The following is a 15,869-nucleotide window of genomic DNA, read 5'->3' as shown; positions in this document are numbered from 1 at the left end:
CATTTAAAGACGTATGATACAGGGGGACTAGAGAGTCTTTTCGGTACATTAAAACTGTACAGGTTAAGAAACAGCATTCTCCTCGAGGCTCTTGGGGAGCCCTGATCTGGGAGAGGGACTGGGGGTGTGGGGGCGAGTGAGGGGGTGACAATTTCAGCACCATTTGTGGTTCTTCGTAGTGTGAGCGCTGCAAGGTGGGCTTGCCCCTCATCTCTTCCCTTCCCGAGGACTGGCCCCAAGTACCAAGGCAGATGAGTCCAAAATCCATCCCAAGGAGTATGAGGCATTACCCTCGGCCATCCTGAGGGAAGGGGGCCCGGGATGGGGTGCCCCAAGCAGGGATCAGTGCACCCCTTTCTGAGTGCAAGGGCATGGGCCCTGGACATTTCTGGCTTTTTTTTTTTTTGTCATGATCCCTTTGTGCCTGCTGATTGGACAGGCCAGTTGTGGGGCAGCTGGGAATTCTCCAGGAACAGACAGGCCATTGGAGCTTCATCTTTAGGGTTGGTGGAGCAGTGTAGCAAGAGGCAGAGATGCAGCTTTCAAACAGGGATTGATTGGGAGAGAGCCTGCTCAAGAACAACCACACCATCACCAGTCACCCTCCTTGGTTGGTGATTAGCAGGCCGGGGAGAGGGATGCTGGTATCTGATTCCCCTCTGGCTTGTTGTTCTGGTCATATATATACCTCCCGACGGCACTGCCCGGGAGCCGGGCCACCTCAGTTTGGGAAACAGATCTCTCCACCCACAAGGAGAGCTGGATTGGGGAGTTTCCTTGGAAAGAGTTCTCATGCAGTTCATATCATGAATCTGAGCCATTGGGTTCCTTTAAAACCCTTTCCCTCTCCCCTGCCTTCTGCTATGCAGAGATCCTGTAGTTTGTTGATCTGTGATAAAACATGAGTCGCAGGGGCCCTCTCCTCTTGAGTGTCTCTTAGTTCCTTCTGCTGCTGCGTAGACCACTGCCAAAGACAGCTTGATGTTCCTAAAGCACTGTCCTCCAGGGCCTGGGCAGCAGTCGGAGTTAAAAGCCCACCTGCTGTCCACCCCTATAGCCAAGCATGTCCAAGGTGCTGAAGAGGAGCTGGGCCTCCCTCTCCATCCAGGACAACTGGGAGGGTGAGGAAGCATCAGCTATATGTGTGTGTGTGTGTATATATATATATATATATATATATATATATATATATATATATATATATATATATGTATGTATGTATGTATGTATGTATGTATGTATGTATGTATGTATGTATGTATATATATACCCTGATGGTTTCTCTCGTGTCCCCAGCCAAGGGCACCTCAGGATTCTGAATGAAGGCTGGAGACACACACACACACACACACACACACACACACACACACACGCACGCACGCACGCACCCACCCACTCACACATTCACACACTCACAAACACACACAGAGTCTCCCTCGCCGTGGCAGTGATCATGAGAATCTCCCCCCTTTTTCCCAGGGGAGGTGAAGGCAGCTGGTCATGAGCCCTTTCTATGCGGGCAGCCGGGTGAGGGGGCCGGCAAAGGGAGTTAGGGGTTGGGGGGGAAAATCTGTCCTTAGCGCTGTCTCGAAGGCATCTGCAATCTTTCTCTGAGCATTTGCTATCCCTATGTGATTCCCCCCACCCAACGACTCAGAGGTTAGGCAAGTGAAAGAAACAATCATGTCGTCTATATAGCTCTCTCTCGCTCTCTCTCTCTCCTGATCCCTCTCTCCAGGGCGGAGAGAGATCCTGGCTAGGCTGGCTAGGATCTCTCCCCCTTTCTCAGCAACTCAGCAGATCACCGGGACTCCATCTGTATTAAAAATCATGCCAGTGGTGGGCTCATAGGTCCCTGCCAGGTAATACAGGTCCTCGCTGTCTTGATACTTCTTGGTCTTCAGCATCTGCTCATACTGGTCCAGGCCAACAACGAGACACTTATGGGAGACGGTTTGAACATCATTCTCATCAACATGTGAGGACTGGTACAGGGCCCGCTGATGGGGGAATTAGGGAAGAAAGATTAAGGTTTATGAAGGATACCACCCGCCCCCCATCTAATAATAAGGATGGTGACAGCTAGCATTTACAGAACACTTCAGGGTTTGAAAAGTGATTTAATGTCGTATTATCTCATATTATCCTCACAACAACCCCGCGAGGCAGGTGTTATGATTACCCTCATTTTACAGATGAAGAAACTGAGTTCCAGAAGGGTTAACCCCAGTTAAGTTTGCCTGGGGTCACATACCTAGTAAGTGTCTGGGGGAGGATTTGAACTCAGGTCTTCCTGACTCTTAAGTCCAGCATTCTATCCGTTACAGGTAAATGGATACATTTACCTGCCGCATGACAAGCCAATGTAGCCAGCCTGGTACTTCAAAAGCCATTTGTTTAGGTATGCCTCACTTTCCACCATACGCAAGTTCCCCAAAAGTAGCTACACAAACTGAATTCTGTAAAGTCAATCCTATTTTAAACCTCTTTAGGGTTAGGCTGGCGACTTGGAAAAACTTTCTAGTAGATCTTTATATAAAGTAAAGAAATCCCCTAATTTGCTACTATTATCAATTCGAAATATCTATGGCTTCCCTTAAGGGCTCTAGCAATGCTACTGCTCTAAACGGAAAGACCATTTGGGAGGATAATAATAACTAATATTTATAAAGCACTTTTAAGGTTTGCAAAACACTGAAGAAATAGGATCTCTTTTTATTTTCTTAACCCTGGAAGGTTGGTGTTTCCATTATTCCCATTTTAAAGATGAAGAAACTGAGGCAAATATAGGTTAAGTGATTTGCCCAGAGTCACACAGCTAGCAAGTGTCTGAGACCAGATCTGAACTTGGTTTTTCCTAAGAATGAAGCCAGGAAGGACATAATAAAGCATCTGGCTCTGGAGAAGCAACCTAGTGTTGTCAGAAAAGCATGGGTCTCTTTTCATTACTATCAGAAGACTTTGCTTCTAGTGAGAGGTGTGCTGTTAAGAGTTGAAAAAACTGCTCTCCGGGGAGATTAAAAAAAAGGAAAAAAAGAAAACTTCACAGGACACATTTTAAAGTTTAAACGACATTATGAGTATCTTCTCCATCACTTTCTTTTTTTCATGTTGATTTTTTCTTTTTTTTTTTTTAATTTCTTTTTTGTTTTGTTTTGGCTTTTTTGTGGGGCCATGAGAGTTAAGTGACTTGCCCAGTGTCACACAGCTAGTAAGTGTCAAGTGTCTGAGGCTGGATTTGAATTCAGGTCTTTCTGAATCCAGGGCCGGTGCTTTATCCATTGCACCACCTAGTTGCCCCCATTAATGTTGATTTTTTAAAATTTCCATCGCTTTCTTAAACAAAACAACACATCAAGCCCCAATTTCTACATTTGCTAATTTCCAAGGTGTAAATATTTAACAATCAGCTCTTTCAAGCTTGTCTGAGTTGAGCTCTTTCAAGCTGGTCTGAGTTGGTTCCAGCACACCCCTGCTTCTTCTAGTCTTGGTTCTGCCAGTCCTTTACCTCTCTGGTTTTCAACAGAGTACTTTAAGTGGATATAATGCTATATTTTGTTTTGTTTTGTTTTGTGTCAGGTCCCTCTAAAACCAGGGCTGGTGCTTTATCCACTGCGCCACCTAGCCACCCCCAAAATGCTACACTTTAAGTCTGGAATTACCTGTGTTAAAATTCTACTTCTGATAAATACTAGCTGCATGAACCTGGAGAGTCCACTTAACCTTTGAGGCTCAGTTTCCTTATCTGTTGAACAAAGAAGCTTGACTAAGATGACTTGTTTCCTTCCATCTCTAAATCTATGATCCCATGAGTCAGAGGACCTGGGTTTGAATTCAACATTCTAACATTCTAACATTCCTCCAGTTCTAGAGAGGGGCTTGCCTATCCAGCTGTGTGATTCGATATATGATTTGTTCCTCCCACGGCAGATGCTCCAGAGCCAGCCTTCTGGAGGAGGAGGAGGTCTGGATTTGTCATTTCCATTTCACCTACCTCCATGAAGTCCTTCCTCTGGCTAGAAGTCTGCAGGGCTGTGGAGACACTCCTCCCTGACTTCTGATCCCAGCGCTGTTTCCCAAATCGGGGACAAGAAGAGATCAGTGAGTAACCCTGAACACAGATGATGTGACAAAGCTGCCCCCTCCACCCAACCCCAGGGATCCCATAGTGTAGGGCAGCTCCAGCCATGCCAGGTACAAATTTCTCTACCTTGATGGTCACTTTTTTTTTTTCAGGGCAATGAGGGTTAAGTGACTTGCCCAGGGTCACACAGCTAGTAAATGTGAAGTGACTGAGGTCGGATTTGAACACAGGTCCTCCTGAATCCAGGGCCGGTGCTCTATCCACTGTGCCACCTAGCTGCCCCCAATTGGTGGTCACTCTTGAACTGGTGATTCCTATTTCTGAGTCACCTCAGTCAACAAATCCGGACCTGGGCTCCTTACAGGCTTCAACATGCTATTGGGGATACTTCTAGGGCAACCACAAAGGTACCAGGAAGGCACTGAAAATGACATTACCCTCTCATCTCTTGAGGATGCTCCAGGTAAAGCACCCATCATTATCACCCACAGCAAATGGTCCTGATGGACAATTTATACCAGGGATTCTTTTTTGTTTGTTTGTTTTTGTCTGTTTTTGTTTGTGTTTTTGTTTTGAGGGGCAATGAGGGTTAAGTGACTTGCCCAGGGTCACACAGCTAGTAAGTGTCAAGTGTCTGAGGTCATATTTGAACTCAGGTCCTCCTGAATCCAGGGCTGGTGCTTTATCCACTGCACCACTTAACTGCCCCCTACACCAGGGGTTCTTAACCCTTTTTCTGTAGCATGGATCACTCTGGCAACCTGGTGAGGCCTAATGTGCCCCTTCTCAGAAGGCTTTTAAAGGCAAAACTAAAATATATATAGGATTACAAAGGAAAATTATGATGTTAAAATAGTTATCAAAATATTGTTTTTGTGGGGGGGGCGGTGAGGCAATTGGGGTTAAGTGACTTGCCCAGGGTCACACAGCTAGTAAGTGTTAAGTGTCTGAGGCCGGATTTGAACTCAGATCCTCCTGAATCCAGGGCCGGTGCTCCATCCACTGTGCCACCTAGCTGCCCCTCAAAATATTCTTAAAAATAAATTCACTAGCCACCTCCAAAGAGCTGATACTGATGGAACACAGACTGAAGCATGCTATTTTTCACTTTTATTTTTTTCTTTTATTCAAGCTTTCTTATACAAAATGACTAATATGGTAGTTTTACATAATTGCACATGTATAACCTATATTTGATTGCTTACTGCCTGGGGGTGGGGGGCAGGGAGAGAAGGAAAGGAAGGCTACAATTCAGAAGTCAAAGCTTTAAATAAAAATGTTTATTTTTTTAAAAAATCAATAAAACTTAAAGAAAAAAAGGAAGCCAAATAAATAAATAAATTCAAAGAGGGGCAGCTAGCTAGGGCAGTGGATAGAGCACTGGCCCTGAAGTCAGGAGGACATGAATTCAAATCTGACCTCAGATACTTAGTAGCTGTGTGACCATGGGCAAGTCACTTAACCCCAACTGCCTCCATTAATTAATTCAAACAACTGAAGAACTGAGGTTAAGAACCAATGAGCTGGGGGCAACTAGGTGGTGCAGTGGATAGAGCACCGGCCCTGGAGTCAGGAGGATCTGAGTTCAAATCCGGCCTCAGACACTTAACACTTACTAGCTGTGTGACCCTGGGCAAGTCACTTAACCCCAATTGCCTCACTTAAAAAAAAAAAAAAGAACCAATGAACTAAACCATCCATGTCCATTTAAATTGCAAAGTACACCTCTCCAGAACTAAAGAGCCCAACACCATAAGCAAATGATGCATTCAGGCCAGAAGGTAATGTATGAATGCTGGGAAGCATTTTGTTTTAGATCAGACCTGTGACTTCACTGGGGTGGGGAATTCCCCTTGCCAAGGCAGGTGGCACCTACAGTTACCCAGGGCTCTGAGAAGTTAAAGGATTTGTGTCAGAGGCAAGGTTTAAGCCCAGTACTTTTTTACTCCAAGGCCCTCTCTCTATTCACTTCAAAACAATGTCTCTTGGGATAACATAAAGCATTGTATTCTTTTTTTTTTTTTGGCAGGGCAATTGGGGTTAAGTGACTTGCCCAGGGTCACACAGCTAGTAAGTGTCAAGTGTCCGAGGTTGGACTTGAACTCAGGTCTTCCTGAATCTAGGGCCGGTGCTCCATCTACTGTGCCACCTAGCTGCCCCAAGCATTGCGTTCTTAACCTGGGATCTATGAATTGTTAAAAAATATACATTCTGACAACTGTATTTCAATATAGTTGGTTACCTTTGTAATACTATGTATTTTAGTTTATGCATTTAATAATAACAGCTGTAATTTATATAATGCTTTAGGGTTTGCAAAACTCTACAAACATTATTTCATTTTATCCTAGGATAACACGTAATTCTGAGAAGGGTCCATAGCCTTTACCAGATTGCCGAAAGGGTTCGTAGCACAAAAAATGCTTAAGAACCCACAGCATAAAGACTAACATTACAGGAGCAGACCATCCGCTGAAACCTACAGCACTTAGAAGATCAAATGGGAATTCCTCAAGATGGACCTTGCCTCCTGATGGACCCTACCCCCTGGATTTCCTAGGAATTTGGCATCAGTGAGGAAGATATCAGTTGGCTTGGTCTCTCACTTCTTTGGGAACATTTCCTTTTCCTCTCCAAGGACAAAGAGAACTGTGAGCACCTTGAGGACAGGGCCCAAGAACTGTGATTTTTCTCTAGAGCTTAGCACACTTTAAACAGGCTCTTTTGGCTGTTGGGGCGGACCAGAACTTTAGTTCCTGAGGGATGTTGTTCTGGCTAGCTTAGGGACCCTGCCACCTACCTTGCCTTCATTGAGCTTTTTGCCGGGGTTGGTCTCCTCAGGATGGTAGAACCACTTGACTCTCACCACCATGTTGTTCCCCCACGACTCCCACATGCTCTGGATGCGACCAATGTAGGGCAGGTTGGGCCGGCCAGCCGACAGGAAGACTGCACAGTCGCCGATGCGGATGATCTCCTTACCTCGGACGATGGCTTTGTAAAAGAGCTTCCGAGCCTTGCCTTTCATGCCCCGCCTCTGTGGAAAGTCCAAAATACTAGGTCATGTGTATATATCATATACATTTATGTGATTGCATTTGAACATGCATGTGGGGGAGGACATCCATCCATCCCCAAGCATTTATTAAGTACCTCCTACACACACACATCCCTCCCTATATCGATATCCATATCTATATCTATATATACACCAGGCACTGTGGTTAAGTGCAAGGGATCAAAAATCAAAAGTCACAATCCTTGCCTTCCAGGAATTCATGAAAGGATACAGGCAGTTCAGCCTATGCCTATCTTAAGTCATCATCTACGGCAGGGGTTCTTAATCTAGGGTCTGTAGAGTATTTGTTTGTTTTTTAAAGTGTTTTTTTTTTTGACAACTTTTTTTCCCAATATAATTGGTTTCCTTTATATAATCCAAAATATTAAAAACATTAATGTGGGAAGGGGGTCTGTAAGACTTTGCCAGACTGAATGGCTCCATTACACACAAAAAAAGCTAAGACCTCCCGCTTACAGGGAAGGCCCAGACTAAACATCTTAAGTCTTAGGGCCAAAGCCTCTTTGTGCCTCAGTTATCCCATCCAAGATGGGATTCACATTCTCCACTCCCACCCATACTTTGCCAAGATAATTGAGAATTTCCTTTGGGCTCTATGGCTGACAAAAAAAATTTAAAACATTATTTTAAAACAATGTCATGGTGACTGTTATCTGGAGGATTAGGCTACGCCATCTGATTTAGCAAAGGAAGCTCAGGCCAAGGCCTTTGGTCGGGTTGACTCCCAGATGGCGATAAGAGTCTTGTTTCAACAGGTCAGAGAAAACTTCCTTGGCACTCTTAGCTTCTCCTAGCTTAAAAACAAAGAAACCCAGTCTCGTTAGTTAACATGCTTCTGGGACTGGAAAAGTGGATGCCAAGGTTTATCCAACCATTAGGCAAATGGGAAAGTCGGGTCATTCATTCAGAATGAGAGTGGGATAACCTTTATTTTTTTCTTTTCTTTTTTTTTTGTGTGTGAGGCAATTGGGGTTAAGTGACTTGCCCAGGGTCACACAGCTAGTAAGTGCCAAGTGTCTGAGGCTGGATTTGAACTCAGGTCCTCGTGACTCCAAGGCCGATGCTCTGTCCCTGAGGGATGACCTTCAATGGATCTTCTATGGGGAGGAGAAGCAAGGAAGACACTCTTATAGGGTGACTGAACTCTGCTTTTCATAATAAATACATTTGTAGGGGCAGCTAGGTGGCATAGTGGATAAAGCACCAGCCCTGAATTCAGGAGGACCTGAGTCAAATCTGGCCTCTGACACTTGATACTTACTAGCTGTGTGACCCTGGGCAAGTCACTTAATCCTCACTGCCCCGCCCCACCCCCAAAATAATAAAAAAAATAAATGCATTCATGACATCGTGTGTAAAAATGAAGTTGTGGTTAAGTGAATCATTTTAGCTGCACCAGAGAAACCTGCTATTTCAAGGAAACACTCTAGCTGAACCCTTTGGCAAAGTGTAGGACCATATTTTAATTTATAGTTTTGTACATCATGGATTTGAGTAAGAGGACTCAGGAGTCAAACCCCAACTTGGACACTACTGCCTGCGTAAACCTGAGTCTCTTCACCTGTCTGGACCCCAGAGGGGGTTGTATGAGATGACCTCTAAGATCCCCTCCCACCTTAAATCTAAGACGCAATGATCTGGGTTTTCTTAAATTGGTCTACCGGAGCGACATGGTAGGGTCAATGGAGAGCTAGCTGTGTATCATGGGCACGTCACTTGATTTCTGTGACCCTCATATACAGCACGGACCTCACGCGGTACCAAAAGAGAGAACCTATGAAGAGTGCTCTGTAAAGTTATTTTTATCACGGATGAGGCCGCTCTTCACAATGACCGGCAAGGTCTGGGGATGGGCCGCCGAGGGATGGGAGGCCCGAGCTGAGGGATTCATTACCTGAGTGGGCTTGCCGAACCACTTCCACAGCTGCCTGGCTGGGAGGAAGGCGGCAATCTTGGGCCTGTTCTCCACAGAGGGCAGCCTCTGCCGCTTGGCCAGCTCCTTGGTGGTGGGCAGGTGGATCCCCTCGCGCTTTTTGGGGCGGCTCTTGCTGCCCCCCCGGCTGTGCCTTCTGCGCCTGAGGGGCTGGTGGCTGCTGAGGCTGCTTCTTGCCCTGGGGGTGGGAGGAGGTGCGAGATTTCCCTGCCTGCTTGGCCGCCTTGGCCGGGAGGTCTGGCTGGACGGAGGAAGGGCCGGCCTGGGCCTCCTCGTTTGCCTCGTCGTCCGAGCTGCAGGAGGAATCTTCATCTGTCGTGGAGGAGGAGGAGGAAGAGGAGGAGGAGCTGGAGCTGGAGGAGGTGGAGGAGGAAGAGGAGGAGGAGGAGGAAGAGGAGGAAGAGGAGGAAGAGGAGGAGGAGGAGGAACTGCTGCTGGAGGAGGAAGAGGAGGAGGAGGAATTGGATGAAGACATTGGGCTGGAGGCCCGGGAACTGGAGGAGCTGCTGTCCTCCCCATGGGCATCCCCTCCATTCTTGTCTCCCTCCTCTTCCCCTTCGGTCTCTGAACTGCTGCTGCTGCTACTACTGCTGCTGCTGCTGCTGCTCTCCGACTCTTCCGCTGCTTCTGCCGCCTCCGTGTCTCCCTTGTCCTTCTCCGTGGTGGTCAGTGGGTCCCCAGAGCCATCAAACTTGCCTGCAAAACCGGGCGCCAAAGAGTCTTCTTCGGGGGCTTTCCCTCGAGGGGTCTTGGCCTTGGCCTCACCTCCGCTGCCACTGCCGCTGCCCAGGGAAGAATAGCCGCCCAATCCCACGAGGTTCTTGCTCTCCCTCCGGCTGCCGAGGCCCGAGTCCTCCAACAACATCATGGCCTCCTTTGTCTTCTTGCTCTTAGGGGAAGTCACCCCTTCATGGTCCAGCTTGATGAGGAGCTCACTCTCCGCCGGCCTCCTTGAGCCCTTGGAGGCCAGGCCAAACTCGGCCGCCTCCTCAGCCACCCTGCCCTTCCTTGCTTTCGCTCTCCCCGAGGAGGGGCTGTCAGCTGTGCTGAAAGCCGTCAGTTCCCCATATGGCTCTGGGGCTGACGAGTTACTGAATGTGGGTGTCTGAAAAGTGGGCGGTGCTGGGCCATGCGACTTAGGGGGCATTCTCATCTTGGCTGCTCTGCTCCGCTTCTCCTCAGGAAGCCCCGCTGGGTTCTTCTTGGAATTCTTGATGCCCGGCTTGCCCAGGCTGCCTGGCTTCTCCTGCGTCAAAGAAGCACCTGGAGAAGGGTCAGTCTGGACCACCTCTTCTGGAAGGCTCGCCTCTTCTACAAAGGGGCAGAAAACAGACACGCTAAAGGCCCCTGAGGGAGACGGGCACACATCAAAAGCAGAGGGCATGTATGACTGGGACTTTCTTTAATGGGGATCTCCATCAGCCACAGGGATACAGTTGAGTGCTTGGGAGCCTAGCCACAGCTGCCACGCCAGCTGCTACCCTGGGTCACTCAACCAAGTCAGAAACCTCCAAGCCAATGTGGGACCCTAGGCTGCCCCCCAGCCACCTGGCAACATGAATTATGGGGAGGGGAGGCGTCTAAAAGAGGTTTCTCCCACCAGCACTTGGGAGCCTCTTTTCCATGTAATTGTTAATGGAACTCCTCAACAGCCATCCCCCTAGTCGGGCACAGCTGATACAGTGACACATTCTCCCTATGACCCAGCTGAAGCCAGCACTGCTGCCGAAAGGGAAAGAAGCAAGGGGGAAGAGGAAGTCGAGTCTATGCATCCATAGATGCATAGTCAGAGCAAAGCAGAGGAATCTGTCATACTAGAACAGACTCATGGGTCCACCAAGCCCAAGATTCTGAGGGCCCAAGGAATGGGCAATGAGAGGGCATGGCTGCTTCCCCTCTTTAAAAGTGAAGGACAGGATAGGGGGGCAGCTAGGTGGTACAGTGGATAAAGCACCGGCCCTGGAGTCAGGAGGTCCTGAGTTCAAATCCGGCCTCAGACACTTGACACTTGCCAGCTGTGTGACCCTGGGCAAGTCACTTAACCCTCTTTGCCCCACCAAAAAAAAAAAAAGTGAAGGATAGGGGCAGCTAGGTGGCACAATGGATAGAGCATCAGCCCTGGATTCAGGGGGACCTGAGTTCAAATCTAGCCTCAGACACTTGACACTTACTAGCTGTGTGACCCTGGGCAAATCACTTAACCCTCATTTCCCTGCCAAAAAAAAAAAAAAAAGTGAAGAATAATACCCCAGACCCTCTCAGCCTCCATTTACATCTAAGGTTCTGACCTCCACAAGATGACTCATGGCCTACTGGGAGTTGGTTCCTTTGGGAGATTTAGAGGTGGGTTCCCTCCCAGGAGGCACAAAGGAGACAAGGCATGGCAGTACACCTACTATTCAAGAAAACAGTCTCAAGGCTGGACCCTGGCTGCAAAACAGTGCTTTGGGAAGGAAGGCTGTGATGTTTAGTGGCTGTTCAAGACCTGAGGATCTTCAGTCTTGGAGGGGGTTGGATGATAGGGCCTGTGAGGCTCCTTCTGCCTTTAAATCTATGAGCCTATGAAACAGGGAAGTCACTGAACCCCTCTGAGCCTCAAGCTTCTTCATCTGTAAAATGGGAGGGACTGGACTAAATGTTCTCCATGATTCCCTACACCTCTAGAGGAAGCTGGTGGTACTGGAGATAGAAACACTATTCTAGGGGGCAGCTAGGTGGCGCAGTGGATAGAGCACTGGTCCTGGAGTCAGGAGTACTTGAGTTCAAATCCGGCCTCAGACACTTAACACTTACTAGCTGTGTGACCCTGGGCAAGTCATTTAACCCCAATTGCCTCACTTAAAAAAAAAGAAAGAAACACTATTCTCGGAGTCAGAAGGGCTTGAGTTCAAATCTTGCCTCGGAAAACTTACTAGCTAAGAAGCCCAAGGCAGACCACTTAACCTTTCAGCCTCAGTTTCCTCATCTATAAAACAGGGATGTTTCATAGGGTTGCTTCGAAGATCAAAAGAGATGATATTTGTAAAGTATTTTGCTATCTTTGAAGTGCTGCATAAAGGTGAGATGCTAATATGAGATCAGAGAAATCACCTTGTGATCAGAGGATAAGGAAGAGAGAGAGTCACCCTGAGGAATTTTCACTCTAGGGGGGAAGGAAAACAGAGCACAAAGCTTAGGGCCTCTGGGTCCAACTTACCGCCTTTGCCCTTGGTGCTTGGTTTGCGCCCACGACCTTTGCCCTTAGCTCCAGATTCCTCTGACCCCGGGGAGCCACCCTCTTTTCCTTCTCCTGCATCCTTGCTGGATTTTCGGCTTCGGCGTTTGGCACTGGGGACGAGGAGGGCTGGGGAAGGCTCTGCACCTGTGGAAGCAAGTACAGGGGAGGCTCGTAGGCTGCCCTGCCCACAGGCATGGGAGCCAGAACACAACGGGCTGCGTCTCCTCCTTGGCACTTCTATGCCCACCCATGGAGAGTCTGCGTCCCTCCCAGCATTCTTGTTATTCCTCAGCCTTCCCCTATACCTGGAGCTCACTGCAAGCTCAGGGTTTAATGGGCATCTGTGGGGAAAAAAGGGACTTTCTAACCATTTGATAGGTTCTGGGAATCCCCCTGTTAAAATGAACACTTACCCCACCCACGGGGATCCCCACACTAATATCCCCTCCATTTTTTAATTTTCCATTCATGAAGATGTGCGCGAGATTGCCCACAGCTCTTAGGAAGGACAAACAGAGGGACCAGAACAGCCGTTAGGCTCCCCAGGGAGAAGACAATAGAACCAGCAGTCTTCTCAATATGGGTGAATGGGCTTCAGAGCTAGCCTGACCCCAAATCTTAGGTCAGATGTAGAAATAGAAAGTGACTTCCAGAGGGGTCACAAAAGTCTATGCCTATGGGGCAGCTCGGTGGCGCAGTGGATAGAGCACCGGTCCTGGATTCAGGAGGACCTGAGTTCAAATGTGACCTCAGACACTTAACACTTACTAGCTATGTGACCCTGTGCAAGTCACTTAACCCCAATTGCCTCACCCCCCCACCCCACCCCCAAAAAAAGTCTATGCCTCACTTCCCTGGGCCTCCCTGCCGGCAGAAAAGCCTGGTTAATGGTGAGCTGGGCTTAGGAAGCTCCAACCAACCCTGAGACAGATGTGCTGGAGGGCATCTCCCAGAGAAACAGCTGAGGGTCCCAGCCCCAGGCCAGGAGGGCTAGTCTAGCAGCCTCCCAAGGCCTCCTGCCCACACTTACACTGAATCTTGTAGTCTGGTGGCAAGAGGCGGATGTGAGATAAAGGAATCCTCCCAGTGTCCCCATCATCAAATTCTACTGTGATCAAATCCCCATCTTCCTCAAGATCCAGTGCCCCTGAGGGGAGGAAGGGGGAGAGGAGGCATGAGTCATCACAAGGGCCAGCACACTGGTCCAGCCCCAAATTGGAGAGAAGGTAGTGGGGGGGAAGAGAGGCTGTGTCTCTGTGGGTGATATGTGTGTGTTTCTATGGGTTCTTACTCTTTCTGGGTCAGGTGTGTATATGCACATGAATACATATGAGCTCTTGGTCTGTGTGGGGAGAGGTATGAGTACGAGTGTATGTGTCTATGGGGTCATGTGTGTGTATGTGAATGTGTCTTTGTATGTGTCTGTGTGTGTATGTATCTATGGGGGAGGGTGTAGGGGGGAGGGAGGGTGAATGTGTCTCTGTGGGTAATGTGTATATATGTATGTTTCTATGGGTTCTTAGTCTCTCTGGGTGAAGTGTGTATATGCATGTGAATATGTATGGGCTCTTTGTATGTGGGGGGAGTGTATGAGTGTGAGTGTATCTATGGGGTCTGTGTGTGTGTGTGTGTGTGTGTGTGTGTGTGTGTGTGTGTGTTGGCTTTGAAGGAAGGAAGACAACATACAAAGATCCAGTCCCAAATGACTCCTCAAGTAGTCAGTTCCCAAATCAAATGACCTCCAGGAGGATGAACAATAAATCAATGATTCAGGGAACTTGGATTCTGGGGTCAACAACTACATTGTTTTGTGACCTTGGATAAAGTCACTTAACCACTTCCTGCCTCAGTTTCTCCACCTATGAAATGGGAATAATAATATAGGGTGGGTATTCTGTGTATTTTTTTAAAAGCACTAATTATGTAAAATTCAGCTGAATCAATTCATAATAATTCCCTGAGGGCAATGCAAGGGAAGGAGGGGGGAGGGGTGTCACAATGGTGAGTAGTAATGGTCCCTTGTCCTTTCAGATGTTTTACACCTAGCCCTCTTCCTTCTCAAGAACTACTGGTTAGAAGCATCCAGTCCACCCATCCATCTCCTCCCCTGCCCCACACATGTGCGCGGGCTCACACACACACACACACACACACACACACACACACACATTCTCTCTCTCTCTCTCTCTCCTGCACAAGAAAGAAAAACAGCGGAATCTGGGTGTGTGATGGCAGAATAAGGCTTCATTTTTATCACAGCATGCTAGGAGTCAGAAAACAAGTAATAGCTTCCTGCAGTGCCCAGCATTAGGCTAAGCACTGGGAATACAAAGAATGGCAAAAAGGAACAATAAAAAACCCTTGGTCCCTGTCTTCAAGCAGCTCTCATTCCAATGAACGGGGGAGACAACATGTGAATAAGTAAGTAGGTGTGTAAATGGAAAAGAGTCTCATGGGGAAGGCAGAAGCAGTAACAGAAATTACTGAGAAAAGTGGTCAGAAAGATGGTGGGTGGAGAATGTCTTACCTCGGACCACAGTCCCAGGGTAGAGACAGCGGTATTGCTGGCTCCAATAAGCTGCGATCCTGGTTCCCTCGGGCAAGAATCTGATTGAAGGTGGCTTCACATCTATGATCTGTGGAGGGGGCAACAGTGTATGTAAATATACCGGAGTCTCCTTGGACTACCCTGAGAGAATCACGCTCCCTGTCTGTCCCTAGCATTCCTCGGGCTCTCCTCACCAGGGTTTAGCAACTGGCTTCCAGCCCAGATCTAGACTCTTTGGAGAGTTATCAGTTGACATTAGCAGGTGTTCCCTTCATGGTGATGAGGAAGAAAACAGAAAACCCTTACAGGTGAAAAAAATCACCTGTAGGCACAGGTATCCAAAATCAGTCATTCCAAAGAAATGGAGAGATGAAAAGCTTTTAAGTTTTTGCTGCTGTTGTTTGTCCTTTGTTCTCAAAGAGGACATCTGGGTGATGTCATGACTAGCAGTGAATTGGATTTAAGTGAGGGAAGGCTATGCAAGGTCACCAACCTCACTCTCTCCTCCAGAGCCATCTGGGTCCAGTGGCAAGATATACATCAGGACGACTGGAGATGGCCCCAGATGTTTAAGGCAATTGGGGTTAAGTAACTTGCCCAGGGTCACACAGCTAGTAAGTGTCCTGAGGTGAGATTTGAATTCAGTTCCTCCTGACTCCAGGGCTGATGCTTTATCAACTGCACCACCTAGCTGTCCCAAGTTTGTGCTGTATTTCTCCCTAAAATGAGGGTACCACCTCCCCCTCTCCCTTGCAGATCAGATTTTTGGGATGCATTGATAGGTTTTGCTGACTCCCCTCTCCCCCCGTCTACTTTTTTACCTTAAAAATTTTCTGTGTTATGTGGAATGGCTCTCTAGGAAGAGAAGGGAAAGGGATACAGGGGAAAACTTAAGTGAAATAAAAACAAAAGATATCAATAAACATGTATGGGGGCGGGGGGGGGAACCACTGGGATTCTGGGGAGAGATTAGGTCTTCCTCCTAACTCAGGGCTTCTTCCAAAGTAT

The 15,869-nt window shown here is 47.8% G+C and overlaps 1 protein-coding gene across 1 annotated transcript in view; it reads right to left on the bottom strand.

Moving 5' to 3' along the window:
- Positions 1-638: 638 nt before the first annotated feature.
- Positions 639-15,869, bottom strand: part of TNRC18 (trinucleotide repeat containing 18) — a 162,402-nt gene continuing 147,171 nt past the window's right edge. The window contains 8 exon segments of the mRNA XM_043983817.1: positions 639-2,000; positions 3,995-4,069; positions 6,885-7,121; positions 9,058-9,219; positions 9,221-10,407; positions 12,293-12,457; positions 13,344-13,460; positions 14,841-14,949. Coding sequence (XP_043839752.1) covers positions 1,794-2,000; positions 3,995-4,069; positions 6,885-7,121; positions 9,058-9,219; positions 9,221-10,407; positions 12,293-12,457; positions 13,344-13,460; positions 14,841-14,949 — 2,259 coding nt within the window. The 3' untranslated portion in view covers positions 639-1,793.

This window comes from Dromiciops gliroides, chromosome 1 (genome assembly GCF_019393635.1).
Source record: "Dromiciops gliroides isolate mDroGli1 chromosome 1, mDroGli1.pri, whole genome shotgun sequence".
Lineage (NCBI taxonomy): Eukaryota > Metazoa > Chordata > Mammalia > Microbiotheria > Microbiotheriidae > Dromiciops > Dromiciops gliroides.
This window is presented reverse-complemented; position numbering and strand designations above follow the sequence as displayed.